Source organism: Hippocampus comes, unplaced genomic scaffold (assembly GCF_001891065.2).
Source record: "Hippocampus comes isolate QL1 unplaced genomic scaffold, H_comes_QL1_v1.1 scaffold315, whole genome shotgun sequence".
Classification (NCBI taxonomy): domain Eukaryota; kingdom Metazoa; phylum Chordata; class Actinopteri; order Syngnathiformes; family Syngnathidae; genus Hippocampus; species Hippocampus comes.
Genome location: NW_017805539.1, coordinates 1,095,429 through 1,111,396, shown reverse-complemented (window position 1 = coordinate 1,111,396; position 15,968 = coordinate 1,095,429). Strand labels below are relative to the sequence as shown.

At 41.0% G+C, this 15,968-nt stretch overlaps 2 protein-coding genes across 2 annotated transcripts in view; one reads left to right on the top strand and one right to left on the bottom strand.

Moving 5' to 3' along the window:
- Positions 1 to 15,968, bottom strand: part of meox2a (mesenchyme homeobox 2a) — a 40,647-nt gene that overhangs the window by 24,381 nt on the left and 298 nt on the right. The gene's annotated exons all lie outside the window — the stretch shown is intronic.
- Positions 10,127 to 13,827, top strand: sostdc1a (sclerostin domain containing 1a). The gene is made up of 2 exons (XM_019878702.1): positions 10,127 to 10,712; positions 13,235 to 13,827. The coding sequence occupies exons 1-2, from the start codon at positions 10,511 to 10,513 to the stop codon at positions 13,693 to 13,695; spliced, it is 663 nt and encodes a 220-aa protein (XP_019734261.1). The 5' UTR covers positions 10,127 to 10,510; the 3' UTR covers positions 13,696 to 13,827.

The window sequence follows — 15,968 nt, the reverse complement described above, 5'->3', positions numbered from 1 at the left end:
CATCTACATCAGTGGTCCTGTTATTTTATTTTATTTTAATTTTTCACATCAAGTACCACTTCAAAAAAGTACTTAGTTCTCCAAGTATCACCAAAATGCCCAACATTAAAATCCAGTGCCGTAGTTGTAGTTCATACAAAATGAGGCAGACGGTTTATTACTGAATGGTCGATTGCCAGGTGTCAAACTCAAGGCCCGTGGGCCAAATGTGGCCCGCCACCTCATTTTAAGTGGCCCGCAAAAGCAGATCAACGATGACAACTTCCATGCAGCTAGCTAAAATCTGTACCAACATTTCAAATTTTCATGTGTAATAAATCAGTGACATCTTGTAAGCATTTTCTTGTGACTTCACGCCTCATTCGTTACTTATACAATAATTGAATAAAATGTAATTCTTGACTTCTCATAGTTTCAGTCATCACGTCCCTCCAAGGGTAATTATAATGCGACCGTTGACAAAAATGAGGTTGACACCCCAGGTCTATTGAATGATGATTGGGTGCCAATGTCTGGTCATGCACAGTTTAAACATGAACTCAGCACTTCAGTATAGGAAATGTAAAGAAAAATGCTTAATGATACAATTAAAATACAACATTCATTTTGAATAATAAAGTGGCGAAAAAAAAGGATTCATCTTGCTTGCAGAATAAAGTGCGAATAGTTGGTTTCTGCTTGATCTGATATGAAGTCTTTATAACATTCTGCCTGTTATTGCACGCCAACGCTTGGATTAAAAAGCTGTCCAAAGCCAAGGCTTGTTTACAGCATTTGTAAACAAGCCTTGGCTTTGGACAATAGAACCATTTCATTCCCACTTCTTCATTCCCATTTCCTCATTCCCACTCCTTCCCATCTCCCACAACTTTTTACAGTCCGAGCTGTGGTCCAACTGTCATAAAACATTGCTGCATAACAAAAATAAGGGTGTGCAACCCCCCCCCCACCCCTGCCTCCCTCCTTTCCATTGTCTTTGACTGCTTCCGAGCCGTAAATTGTCTCCATGTACAAACAACGCCGACTTTACTTTTCCTCAACGTACAGTATATTCTCCGATTTATTTGTTGCTCAGAATGGAGAAGGAAAAAAAGAGGACGGAAGCGGCACCTGGAGCCTGACAGGCGCATTAGTGATGTTCATCATCCAGCAGGAAACAATAGAGATTCCTGAACCCCGAGTGGGAAGATCCCACACATTTTTCCATATGAACAGCAACTGCACGTCTCAATTTGTCTCGGTCTCGCATGTACTCCTGACAAAAATGACAAGGAATCAAACGGCAAATGACACAAGTGGGACTATGAGAATTTTGGAATTATCTGGCAAACATCTGTATTTTTGGGTGGGGGGGCTGGGAAGGGGGGGAGTAAAATCCCCCACTGTTGCTCAAGTAGACTACAGAAGTGCAATGAACTATACTACAGTGAAATACAACAATACTCACAGGCATATATTCTTGATCATCTGCTCATAAAAAAGACTTAAATCATTGCACCTTATTGATTCACCGACAGTATTCTGAATGTGAATACAGGAACAAAGAACAGAGGGGCTCTGGACTTTCTCGGACCCGCCCTTGGTATGCTGGAATGGCCAACATGGTGCACAATGATGAACCAAATTCCCAAACAGGTGCAATGAGGCTTGCGCCTGCATGAAAATCACAATACGCGAGCATTTCTCCATGCGGCATATCCAAAAATTGACGCCTCAATCTCAAAGGGGAGGTCAACTCGAACATTTTCTTGACAAGTAATATGTTCTGTGCACGTCGGCTAGTCTAAAATCAGCATTCTGATTAAAATTGCATTTGTGGAATATGAGTTAAGGAGTACAGGGGGCGGCCATTTTGCCACTTGCTGTTGAATTAAAATGACATCAGTTTCGTGAGACCTGGGCAACTGTAATATCATTTTCAGTCGACTGCCCCCGCAACAACCCCCGCCTTTATTACTGAACTCATATTCCAAAAACGCAATGTTCATCTGAATGCCGTGTTTCAAATAGTGGGGGCTCATAGTACATATTACTAAAAAGATAGCTTCTCCTTTAAGGCGTCATAATGCCGCATAGCTCACAAAGAAGTTTTGGAATTTTCATTCTGGTTAGTTTTTATTTTTTTTTGGAGTTTTGATTATAGTAGATAGTTTTCAGGCCAAATGTGTTGGTTTTTATTTATTTTAGTATTAGTTTTAAAAAAAAAAAAATTCTTGTGTGCAATTATTAAAAAAAAAAAAAAAAAAACAAATAAAATCAATAATTAAATGGAAAAAGACAAGTGGGAGTTTTTGGAATTATCTGGCAATCTTCTGCATTTTTGGGGGAGTGTAAAATCCCCAACTGTTGCTCAAATACACTACTGGGAAATGGAAGTCCAAAAAAAAAAAAAATCATAGTGGGAGATGTTGGCGTCATTAGCCTGCAATCATCTCCGTGCTGAATAAATAAATAGCACACTCTGGGACCAGAATATCGTGTTGCTAATTTGCTTTACGTTTGCACGACTTGCACAGGTTAAAAGTTACGGACGCACGCACACACACACACACACACACACACACACACACACACACACACACACACACACACACACACACTCGCTCACACTCACACACACTTTTTTTCACACACACCCACACACCCACACACACACACACACACACACGCACGCACGCACGCACGCACGCACACGCACACACAGCTGCTGTTTATTTTTTATTGTCTGTCAACCAGAGGCCATTTTGGGAAATGGGCCCTAAAGTCGTTCATAGCGAATACTGTCGTGGTACAGTTAAATGTGTCAATACTGTAGTACAGCCTTATAAACCACATATGATTGAATTTAAATCAAATTAGGGATTTTAATTGTTGTATTTTTTGAAATGTAACAACATAATACAGGTATGATGTATTTTTACTTTTTTATGATTTTTTTTTTTCCTGGGTCACTGTGGACAAGCGCTGGGGCTTGTCTATGCGTCAATAATTATCAACAACTGCGGGTATGAGCTACTGTGGGGTCACCTCAGGAGAAAGGTTTTGGGAAGAAGGCCAGTCTAGAATTTTGTTAAATTACAAATATGTGGAGGATTAAAAAAACAACAAAAAAAAGTAATGGGAATAAATGGATGCTACTGGTTATACTGAAATATTTTTGGGGGGGTAATTTCCAAGACAAAGATTCAATGCTCTTTGACCATCAGTGATAATTGGTCAATTTTCTCTGCTAATGAAGTGTTACATAAGCAGGATGTGTTTATCCTCTGGACCCTGATTACAATCGGCTAATCTCACACGCACAAACGCCTACACACAAAAGTGCACGGGGAACAACACGCAGAAACGACGTGCACGCTGACAGACCCACACCAGCAACAAACCCACAACTCACATCTGCACACGTACAGTATACAGAGGAGACTGGGAAGGGGGGAACCGTTAGCGGTCTGGCGCGAAGCATCGAAAGTGATCAGAGCAACAAAAGGTTGCAAGCGTAAATAAGTCGTTAATCTTTCCCACATCAGCGTAACGTTCCCCGTAAACACAGCCGCTGATGGAAAAATGGACCGCATTCCTGTTGCTCTCCACAAGAAAGAAAGAGTGAATGAAAGAAAGAAAGAGAAAAAGAAAAAAAAGAAAAAGAAAAGGAAATTCAGCGGAAGAAGGAAAAAGTCCTCTCGGGGTTTAAAAAAAAAAAAGTAACCTGGACTTTTTGGCCGCTTTCCTCGCCGCATCTGCGACATTTTTCATGACAACAAAACGCTTTCCTCCAAAGGGGGGGAACGAAGAATTGGTCACGGGATGATGGATTGTTAGGAGAATAGCCATTCACTTTCAAAAGAAAATGGCCAGTCAGTTAAAAGCACCATAGTGCCTGAAGACCCAAACTTTTTTCCCCCCTCGAGATGCAAAGTCGTTAATTATTTGCCCATTCTTTGCTTTGACTTACGAGCACAAATTTGAGGTGCGAGGGGTGTATGGTGACAGGTGACCCACCTCCCTTCACAATAAGCAGCAGTTTGGCAGATAGAATAGGTTAATATTCTTAAAAATAAATAAATAAAAAAACGAGAGGGAATCCAATATGTTTATTTTCACTTTCAGTCAAAGGTTACTGTCACACTAAACATAAAACTAAGAGAATGACATTTTGTGGATACTGTATTATTGTTATTATTATACTAATATTATGATGAAAACCTGATGTGTGAGAGGGATATATTCTCTCTCTCTCTCTCTCTCTCTCTCTCTCTCTGTCTCTCTCTCTCACTCTCTCTCTCTCCCTCCCTCTCAATTACAAGGACGGGATTTAGGGCTATGTTCACACTATGTTCCTGGTGACCCTGTTCCAGGCCAATATGTGCAAAACAGGGTGGTTTTTGAGACAACGCGGAGGAACGTGATGGGAAAATGTGACAGGCTGTGAATGCTGTGGATGCCTGCCGCACCGCGCAGTAATTCTGAATAATGGGCTCTTTTGCATGTTTTGGTACAATAAATGGATTCGTGACTTTGTTGTTGACAGAAGAGCTAACGTAAAACATTTCTTTAGCTGCAGTCCATGCAACCCCCCTCTGGAACCGGGCCTGGCAAGGGGAGTTTCATTCGACTCCTCCTAGCATCCTCCATTCATCCATAGATAACCAGAAAAGATCATACCAAATGAGGAACCCCTCCAAAATGTGACAGGTCAGGAGGGAAAAGTGCTGGCATGAATGATAAACCACAAGCTGAACCATAGTGTGCCTTTGAGCCTCTCGGATTCAGCACCCGCTTCATGATAGGCCGTGAGAAAACGTAGCAAGACTTAAATAGAGAAGAAAAAAAAAAGGCCAACATTCGACAGCGCACGATATTTCAGGCAAACAGGACTGCGCTGGCCGGCGGGAACAGCGTGTCAACGTAGCCTTGGCGAATCTGTTGTATTTGTCGGGATACAGAATGTAGGGGGGGACCGCATGAATTACGGAGCCGCTTATTTTTTTTGGGGGGGGGGCAAGGGTTTGAAAAGTGATCCGCCGCCTTTTAAACGTTCCAACGTGGAGGCCGAATTTGTGAGGAGGCCAAACTGATCTTTAGACACCTATTGGTGTGTGTACGTGTGTTTGGCTCAGTGTGTTCGCGTGCATGTGCGTGTCTATGTCTGTGCAGATTTGTTTTTACATGTACCTCCGTCCATGTGCTATGTGAATGTGTGAGTGCTTGTGAATGTGTCAGTGTGTGTGTACTTGTGTGTGGGGGTGTGTGTGCGTGCGTGTGTCTCCATCTGTCTGTGTGTGTACATGTGTGCTTATGTTTGTGTAGAAAGTGAGAGTGTACGTGTACTGTACGCGTGTGCATATTTGTGTGTGTGTGTGTGTGTGTGTGTGTGTGTGTGTGTGTGTGTGTGTGTGAGTGTGTGTGTGTGTGTGTGTGTGTGTGTGTGTGTGTGCGCATGGGTGTGGGTGACATCTGAGGCGAGGGGTCAAGTGAGGAGCAATAACCTGGCTCACTTCTATGGCTGAAATTAGCAGAGGTTTTTTTTAACAGGATGGGTGGTGGTTGAGAGGGTTGGGGGGTTGTGGGGGGGGCCTCCCACACCATCGTCTCCCCAAGAAAGAGCCTCATTATCGGCTTCGCTCCTTGGCACAGACGACCACGCCTCCATCTGAAGAATAAAACTACCCCATGACATAAAACAAAACAAAGGCTTTGACATTTGTGGGGGGAAGGGGGGGGGGGTCCCCCCAAAAGGGAAAAAAGGGAACCGGTTCTGAAGTTATCCTCCTCTTCGTGCGCCTGTTCGTCGGATTTAGTTGTGTTGAGCCGAGCTGCACTAGGACATAAGTTCCTCACATTAATCACGAGACCGCGCCCCTTAAAAACACACATAAAACACTCAAATAATGCCATATATACAGTAAATGCGTTTTTTTTTTCAATATTCTCCGACCGTTGGTCGGTGCTTCAGTACAGGATCTGAATCAATCAGTACATCAACTTTTTACCACAGTCTACCAAGTATCTATACTTGTACTTCAATTCAGAGTACTTTTGCCACCTCTATTTGTAAGGTTTGTGGCTGTCTTCAGGATAGTGCCGCTGGCTCCCGTTTCGGAAGAATCAGCCACTCAGACATTACCACACTGGATTTTTTTTGTGTTTTTCAAACACCACAGGCCCCATTGGGCCTCTTTCTTCCACTCTCTAATTAGATTAACTGGGTCCATCCTCAATCTGGCAACCCGGGGCTTCCAATCTGGCGGCCCCTGCCATCGACGGCTCGCCCCGGTCCAAGTGGGAGGAAATGACCTAAATGTGGGTCTACACCCATTGCCCAGCTGGGTAATGAAGACATGACGGATGTGGAGGGAAGGGATTAAAAAAAAAAAAAAAAAATTGTGGGCCAACCGAGGGCCTGTGGTCGGGGCGGACATTTTGGGAAGGAAGCTGAATGCACAGGCCACCATCACTGCAATAAAAAGACCAACGAGGAGCAAAGGAGGGAAGATACCATTGGTGAGCAGTCACGGCATCAGAGGCACGAACCTCCACTTACAAACTACCATTTTTGTGTCCCAAAATGGTATTCATTCTGCCCAATGGTCTATTCTTTTTATTTTTTTAACATTAGACTTGGCTACACTTCAAGTAGGTGGATGGAAGATTTGTCCAATCAGATTTCAGCCTCTATGTGTTGCCATGGCAATCTTATCTGCCAAAGGCCATGGAATTGGAAGATTAATTCCAATGAAACTTCTTGAACCTATCACATTTCACTTTCATCTTCACGGGGCCAACTTGGGAAGTTTTAGTGTCGTCAGACGTAGTTTAGCTGTCGAAAGTTGTTGTGTAATGTACTACACTCTCTAAAGTACAACTACCTTACAAGGTAGGTCACTACACAACAGCGACACAGCGCTACAGCCCCGATCCCACTGAGGGGTGAACAATTGCAACTGTCAGCGAAGGTAGCAAAATGTACATCCACATCAGAGTTCTTTCAAGGTCGCAAATGTGAGCAAAACATTTTAGTCGCATGTGAGCAAAGAGTTTTAGGGATTTTTCTTGTTGCAAGGAAATTTGGAAGGTGTTCAAAATTCCCTTGTGTCAGGAAAAGTACAGGCGAATGTACATATTAAATGTTTATCAGCGTTTTTGTTGTTAACTAATTTTTGGGGTTATGTATGTTTTATTTTATTTTATTTTCCACACAATGCATTTCAATGCGTGCCAATTATACGTTCTCGCTCTACGCCGGGTGGGCCAGTCCCTATCTATCCCCTGCGAATATTGGGTGGCCATTGTACACTACACTACACTCCAACAAGTACAGTTCACCGAGCAACGCCTGCAGAGAGCCGGGTAAAAGGAGGAAGTAAGGGGTGCACGTTCATGGGAAAGATCATCCGGGATTGGTCTCTACGGCGTCGTTATTACACCGACTTGGGAGAGAGACTTGGGGCTTGATTTGGCGCTTTAAAATTCCATTTGAAAAACATGGGCAACAATAACAGAAGCAAAACGTATTTTCATGTTTCTAAAGAAATTAAATTCAGCAAACTTGAACACAGAATTTAAAATGTGCAGATTAATTAAAAAAAAATACATTTAAAAATTGAAGTCAAATGTTTGCAAAAGACAAAAACTGGAATACATGCGATACAGTACAGCATATTAGTTATTTGGGCTGCGATGTCTCCTGTCTACTACGGCACAGTCTTAAATCTGATTATAATGTGTAATAAAGGAAAAAAACATACAATAATGTATTTGCATCTTAAAACATTACTTTTCAGATCCATCATTAGCATAAAGTATATTTTAGTGTCAACGTGTTTCAACCTCCAACCTTGGAATCCCGTCAATCACCAAACTACGCACAAAATCTGGAATCTAACCTGGGTCAACCCTGCCAACCACTTCACCGCGAGGCCCGCGCCTTACCGAGTCCGGACCCCCTCTGCGGTGAAGCACAACCCGACACCGCTGGCCGCCATATGCTTTGTGGACCACCACAGAACCATCCAAGACTCCAGGGGACAAGCCACATGGAGGACAAGTCCAGGACACGGACAGGCGTCAGGTACAAGCAGAAATTAAACCACACAACAACATTAAATATACTTAGAGGAATGCAGAACATGAAATAATATGAAAATGTGTTTAGAACATTACATATACTTTAAGTATGGTAAATTCCAGGCATACAGTATGTTAATGTATGCACGGAGCATAAGTATTCTGTGTTGTAAGTCGATCTATTTTTCTTGCTTTTTTTTATTGAGGCTACAATGTAATGCGGTGGTGTAACATCTAACATTTTTGTACGCAATTTTTGTTATTTAAGTTGCGGCGGAGAGTTGGGGGTGGGGGGGGCGCAAAATATTTTCTTCTTCCTCAGCGGGCATAACAGAAAATAAGTGAGGAGCACTGCATTATAGGCATAGGCAACATTAAATGTATGTAAATGTGGTAGATTGTCGGTATAAAGAACCTTAAATATGATGTAAAAATGTTCCGTTTCAAATATATAACATTAAATAAGGTGCAGATGGAGCTGTGACAGCGCTGGGAGTAGAGAAATGTGGAATTCGTTTGGCCTTTAGGGGTTCTCTGGGATGGGAGAAATATTTGGGTGGGAACACGCAGGCCAGATTGGGCAGCAAAATAAGAAATTATGAACGAATATAAATATAAACTCTGCTGATGTTTGGGGTTGGGAAACTTTTAATATCTTTCGGTGTCGCGTTCTTCAATGCAGCTAGTTATCATTTGAAAACACAAACTCACACATTTGCACCCAACAAGAGTCAAACACATTCTAAGATGTCACCATTATGAAAAATAATAGACTTTATACGTAAAGGTACGGTATATACGTGTACATTTGGAAAGCCAACACTTCATAGTTCATAACATGAAATCACCAGTGCTCCAACATCAAAGGATCAACTTTGTGTGCTATGTTTTGCTTTTCCTTTGGCGTTTTTAAATGGAAAAGGTAGATTTTTTTTTCCTACTTCAGCCTTTGTGTGTTGCTATGTCAATCGAATATTATACAATAAGTACAGTTTATTTGGGTCAAAGCTAAGAGTTTCTAGCTCACTCCAGATGGGAAATGGACTCAAATGTATGTGTTCGTCTTGAAGAAATAAACTTGAACTTGATCGTTTCCCTTTGACGAATGGACCCGAGGAGATCTCCTTGAGAAGTGCAATTTGGCCATCTAGTGGGGGGAAACTGACAAAGCAACTACAAGAATAAAGTAACGGAATTGATCAACAGATATCGCCGTATCCCCTTAATCAATCAATCAATCAATAAAGGACCAAACTTGCCGTCATTCGGGATATAAAGTGTAAGGGTGGATGAATGGATGAATAGGCAGATGGATCGAGATCGAGAGAAGATAAATCTAGAAATGGATACATGGACGGATGGACAGAGATAGATACATAGGGGCATCTAAACTTATGAGCACAATTGTAGATGAATGGATGGGTGGCTGGATGAGAACAAACAAACTTTTCACTGGACGATTTGCACGTTTGGAGCCCCCCCCCCCCCACACACACACACACACACACACACACACACACACCCCTCCTCCCCCTCCTTGTGGTTCAGGTTCATTGACTGCTGACTGTGAACTCATGTTTTGCGTATGTACACCTTTTGTGAGACAGATAGACAGACAGACAGACAAGCCCTCTGACCCCTAAACCATAATTCGGGTTATCGATTTTTAAAGATAAGAAAACCTTTATTTGTTTCACAATGGAGAAAGTACCTATTTACAGCAGCAAAATTATGAAAGGGACAGAGTAGAAGACAAAAAGTATATAAGCAAATCATTACAAATGGGTGAGTGAGGGTGAGTCGAGGTTTTCAGGACCGTCTATTCAATAGCCTGACAGCGGTCGAAAGTTTCATTCCATTCCATTTTAAAGGGGGAGTGAAGTCAAAATTGTCCTTTGCAATATTATGTTCTGTGCACCCACGCGATTCAAAACAGGGTCTTTGGATGAATATTACGTTTGTGGAACATGAATTAAGCAGAAAAAAATCACCTGTTTGTCTCCACCTCAGTGGGCGGCCATTTTGTATTGTACTGCCACTTGCAGGTCGACTGAAAATGACATCACAGTGTCCAGGCGCTCATGACCACATCACATGACCAAACCCAGGAAACAGGTCAGTCATGATGGTCGAGCACTATTCAATTACCTGAACGTTTTGGTGTTCAAGGCTACAATGTTTCATTCCCTTTTTTTTGCAGTCAACTGTCACTTTTCACTTTAAAAAGTGCTACAGCGTGCAGTTGCAATCCATGATATAGAAATAGAGTAAGACTAATAATATCCTCAAGTCTGTCATTTCTTTTTAAATCAAATACAAGAAGTGGGTGTTCTCCAATCTCGTGACCCACCCAAACAGAAGCACCTTAAAACCCCTCCTCCATATAAAACCAGCTGCAATTTCCTTCTCTTCATCACTAACTCCCTCCTCCTCTTCTTCTTCCATCATGCACCAAGAATCCTTTTCACACTCGCTGCTTTTACTTTGCATCCTCCTGAGGAGCAGCCAGGCCCTCAACAACGATGCCACCGAGCATGCGGGAGGCCTCTTGCCCGAGGTCGGGCCGCCGCAGGAGGACGCGAAGCAAGGAAATGTATCCCTGAACCGGGCTCGAGCCGGCGGGAGAGCGGCAGGGCGGGACCGAAGCGGTAAGATGAGATGAATGAGAACCTGACTCCTAAAACGCCATTAGGTGGACTTAAAAAAAAAAAAATACAACTATATTATGTTGGTTTGCGTCAGGATCTGGAATGTATTGATGTACATTAAGTCAAGACAAAAATTTGCAGAGAGTATGTTAACCTTCGTTGCATGGATGATTTGGTAACTAAGAATGAACGATGCTTGATTGTTTTTAATTCAAAGAATGACCATATTTGAGAGATGAGTCTCTAAAAATGAAAAGCACTGTCGATTACTACAGAAAAAGTATAGTGGATTCCATGTTGGTTAGTCATGCTTTGTAGATGAAGTAAAAAAATCAGAAAGGGAAAAAATGTCATGTCTATGTAAAATGTTGTTGTTCAAAGAATTAATTCACATTGTTTTATTTAATTAGTCGTGAAACAAATGTAATTATACTTAACACTTATTTCACAGAATACAAAATAAATATAAAATAGTTCAATTTAATCATTCATTCTGATTCACTTTATTATTCATACCAGTACTTAATTTATAATTCAAAACAATATAAAAAATAGATGTTAAATGTATTATTAAACTTGTTATAATTTGATTATTTGTTATTCTATGTTCACAAGAAATCACAATTATTTAATTTGATGAATCCATTTTTAAAAAGTAATGAATGCATTTGAATTAAATAATGTGGGAGGGGAAAAAAAACCAAAACCATCATGTTGCTGGGACTGAGCAAAAAGCTCCAATGTCCAAATTGGTTAATTTCTTTTTTTTTCCCACAAATCTAATTATTATTTATTTTAGTTATGTACTCATTTATTTAGGGCGGCCCAGTGGGCGAGTGGTTAGCGCGTCGTCCTCACAGTGCAGAGGTACCGGGTTCAATTCCAGCTTCAGCCTCCCTGTGTGGAGTTTGCATGTTCTCCCCCAGGCCTGCATGGTGTGAATGTGAGCACGAATGGTTGTTCGTGTGTGTGTACACCCTGCGATTGGCTGGTGACCAGTTCAGGGTGTCCACCGCCTACTGCCCGAAGACGGCTGGGATAGGCTCCGGCACCCCCCGCGACCCTTGTGAGGATAAAGCGGATCGCAAAATGGATGGATGGATGGATGGATGGAATCATTTATTTTTTTGCAAATTATTGATCAATTTGAAATGTTGCTCTCTTTGTCAGTGTAATGTTAATGGATCAACAGACATGTTTTTTCTTTTCTTTCCTGAAAAATGATGGCTTTAGATATACAAAGATGCACTGCATATATTAGTGATGCATTTTGTTCAAAGCAGGGATGTACGGTGATGTTTTTTTTTTTTCCTATTAGGAGTTTTGAGTAAGTCCTTCCAAGGCATAAGCGAACTTCGTACCTGTTTAGGGCACCAAGACCACAAGAGGCCGCCAAGATCAATTAATGGTCAACAGAGCCCAGACTAGTATTTTATCATTTTATTTTATTTTTATTATTTCTGTCGTCGTATTTCTCTAGTAGTAATGAGGAAGAACACATTTATTATTATTAATAGTAGTAGTAGCCAAGCAGTATATGTTTTTTATGATAGCAAATGACATGAAAACAGACCATAAACCCTCTGACTAGTTTCAATTATGTGCATTTCGAATGGCATCATTCCATTTGATGTCATCGACTCGGTGATGACATCTCCTGTGGTGAAGTCATTCTCGATTCATCAACCGCTGTCATGGAAAGGCAGCCATTGTCAGGGAGGCGTGTGATGTTATGAATGGATGCCGGTTTGAGTTACAAGAGGGGACAGTTTGCAGCCTGCAGCAAAACTGAAAAAAAAAAAAATGAAAACATTCTCTCATTTACTTACCGTTTGTATTAATATCCAAACTTTCTTTGGAGGGGGTGGGGGGGGGTCTCGTGTTCTCGTGTTTGTGTTTGAGCAGCTTTGCCTTCCCGTGCATTCATCAATGACTTTGAATGCATTCTCAAGGAGGGAAACTGTAAAGGGATGTACTGTACTTTCGGGGGTATTGGCCCTGAAAAGTTCTGAAAAATGACCTTGGAGTTTAGTCATGTTTGTCATTATTTGGATTATATTTGCAATTGAATCCTACTTTAGTTGAACAGTTCATCAGACATTGTAGAATCTCAGCAGCAAATTGTCCCAAATGTTTTTTTGGGTTTTTTTTTAACAGCCTTTGGTTGACTATACCACATCGGACTGAGCAGCCAGGACAGAGAAACCACAACATCTTTTCGACTGACACATCACAAATTCAAACACCGGCCGTAGAGAAGAGCACTAGCCAAACAAAAGAGACATACATAGCCTTGTGAATGAGACTTTCTGTCCCACCCATAACGCAAACAACCATTCAAGCCTTTCCCCCTGTTTTTTTTTAACCACTGTACCTTGGTCAAATGACATGGAAGGATTTGTTTACTAGCAGAAGCATCGCAGAACGCATCGGAATTTGCCATCCGTAGGAACGTGTGACATCATGGGGAATTGTCGTTTTCTGTCTGTTTATTGACCTGAGTTTTGGGTTTGTTCCCCCAGAGCGAAGCCAGATGGGTTGCAGAGAGCTGAGGTCTACCAAGTACATCTCGGATGGCCACTGCACCAGCATCCACCCCATTAAGGAGCTGGTGTGCGCCGGCGAGTGTCTTCCGGCTCAAATGCTTCACAACTGGATCGGTGGCACGCACCAGTCCAAAAAGTTCTGGACTCGCCATAGTACAGCTACCGGCAGTAACCCAGACTGGCGCTGTGTCAATGACAAAACCCGTACTCAGCGCATCAGGCTACAATGCCAGGACGGCAGCACCAGAACATACAAAATCACTGTGGTCACTTCCTGTAAGTGCAAGAGGTTCTCCAGGCAAAACAATGAGTCGGATTCGGGACACAAGTTTGGGGTTCTGGTTCCCCCACAGACGCAGCTCCCACATAAATCCAAGAGCAGGAAGTCGCTGGGAAAGAAGCACATGAGCCAAAACTGGCACCAGACTGCACCATGAGGACTGCAGGCTTTGAGGCCTTACCAGAAGACTATTTCATGATGTTTGTCAAAAATAGGCATGGGGGCTACTTCCGGGTGGCAGAATGCAAATGAACCCAACTGAAAAACCATGACAAAACATTTTTGTGTTTGGGGGGTGTACAACTAGAAATTTTCCCAAAGTTTCTTTTTACCCGCCCCTCCTCGAATGAATCCAGTGCAAACCTGTGATCAGGGAGGATTATATCCAAAGTGCCATTGGGCACCGTTTTTAGCCACGCCCCCAAGTTTCAAGAAACTGAAATGGTGTAAATAATTAAATAAATAAAAAATACTATTGAGAATATATAAACATATTCAATCATTAAATGTTTTCTACAGCTATTGCCAAACATATATATATTTAGAAACAAATCTCTGAATTCACCTGACAGGGTTTTTAACCATTTAGGAACTTTTTTTCTATCCTTGAATCAATTCATCTTTTGAAATGTAAATTACATCTTTCCTTCTCAATTTATCTCATGTAACAATTCCGCCTGATTTCCAATGACTCTGCCTTGGTCAAATGGCATGAAAGGCTTCGTTTACAGTTTGTACCATCGAAAATTGCTGAATCCTCTGCCACCTGGAAGTACAAGTGACATCATGGTGAAAAGGTCTACATGGATTATGGCGTCTCTCAAAAGGCTGGACTTGGTTTTTGCCTGATTAGAGATCTAAGGACTTCCTTGTCATTTTAATAATGTGAAAAAAATATTTTATTGAGACAAACATGCAGTCTCATGTAGTGGTGCTAATATTTTTTTGGGGTGACCACATCCAAAACCAGTAAGTGGCACCAAACAGTTAATAGGGTTACAATTGCAGGAATTTTCAAAGTTGGAAACTTTCCATGAAAATTAATGTGAATTGATTGGAATAAACCAGGGATTTTGTTCTCATGTAGTGGTGCTAATATTTTTTTGGGGTGACCACATCCAAAACCAGTAAGTGGCACCAAACAGTTAATAGGGTTACAATTGCAGGAATTTTCAAAGTTGGAAACTTTCCATGATAATTAATGTGAATTGATTGGAATAAACCAGGAATTAAAATAATAAAGGTTGGCTCTCATGGGATTTAAGTTACACTGTACTGCCTTTTCATGTGGGCAAGGAGAGCTATTTATTTTGTGTCCATATGTCTGCTTCTAACAAAACAAAATTTCCATGACTATGATCCTTAATTCCCAGTTAATTCCCATTACTTCCCATGGAAGGTTTCCGATTTGGAATATTTCCAAATTTCCTCCATTTTAAATTCTTGTGGAAATTTACTGGAAACTTTATGGAAATTTCTTACAAATGTTCCACCCCTCTGCAGCCCCAGCTTAAAACCACACTTGTGTAAATACTTGTACACATATACAGTCTGTCAAATTCTTAACCCCCGCCTTTTTTTGTTTTTGGGTGGGAAGGGGGCATTTTTGGTTTTCCTCCTTAAAACGTGTGTATAAAGTCAATGATGTAATATATTCTAATGTGACTCTGTGTGGTAAAGATTTGTCAATAAAGTTTTAAATCCATAAAAAGAGAATCAAGGACCTATAACATCACAGACAGAAATGTAATACATTCCAAATAAAAAATGAAGAAAGTTAAATCAACTATTATGGATCCTCTATCATCGTTAATGTTGGACTCACTCGTAAAAATTTAGCTTCTATTATCTTGGGATATTTCAGTTGTGCATAATACAGTGCAGTATTCAGAAATGAAAGGTGATTTATTTATTTATTGTCTACTTTTACCATTATTGTTAATATCACCAGTAGGAGACCGGTGTTATATAATCTGAATAGACTTTAATTGTGTATCACATTCCAGATTTTAGCCGTTAATTGATAATAACAATGATCAATCTTATTCATATCTTATTCTTACTGTTTTGACTCATGTTTCAAATAAAATACAGGGTTACTATCATCTAGCTGGACTACAGTTATAATTTTTCAAACACGAATGTAGAAAGTCAAATCAAGTTTTGGGGACACGAAAAGGCGTTCGGTCGTCTCGCGAGATGTGCGTGATTTAATACAGACAAAACCACAATCCCGCGAGAACATCCCCCAATGCGCTTTATGTGTTTACAGTACAGTTCGCTGAATTCACTAAAGCGAAAATTTTACATTTTTAGGTTTACTAACTGAATTTTCGAGTTGACTAAACCAGAACTATTGCTTTATATTGAAGCACTGGAGATAATTTTGATCGTGGTGAATGGGACATTCTATTATTATTTATTGACAAA

What these genes read in the sequence shown, in the direction of transcription:
- sostdc1a (XM_019878702.1), top strand. Translation starts at nt 10,511, where the DNA reads ATGCACCAAGAATCCTTTTCACACTCGCTGCTTTTACTTTGCATCCTC. An exon ending in GGCAGGGCGGGACCGAAGCG is followed by an intron (nt 10,713 to 13,234) that starts GTAAGATGAGAT and finishes TTGTTCCCCCAG; the next exon opens with AGCGAAGCCAGATGGGTTGC.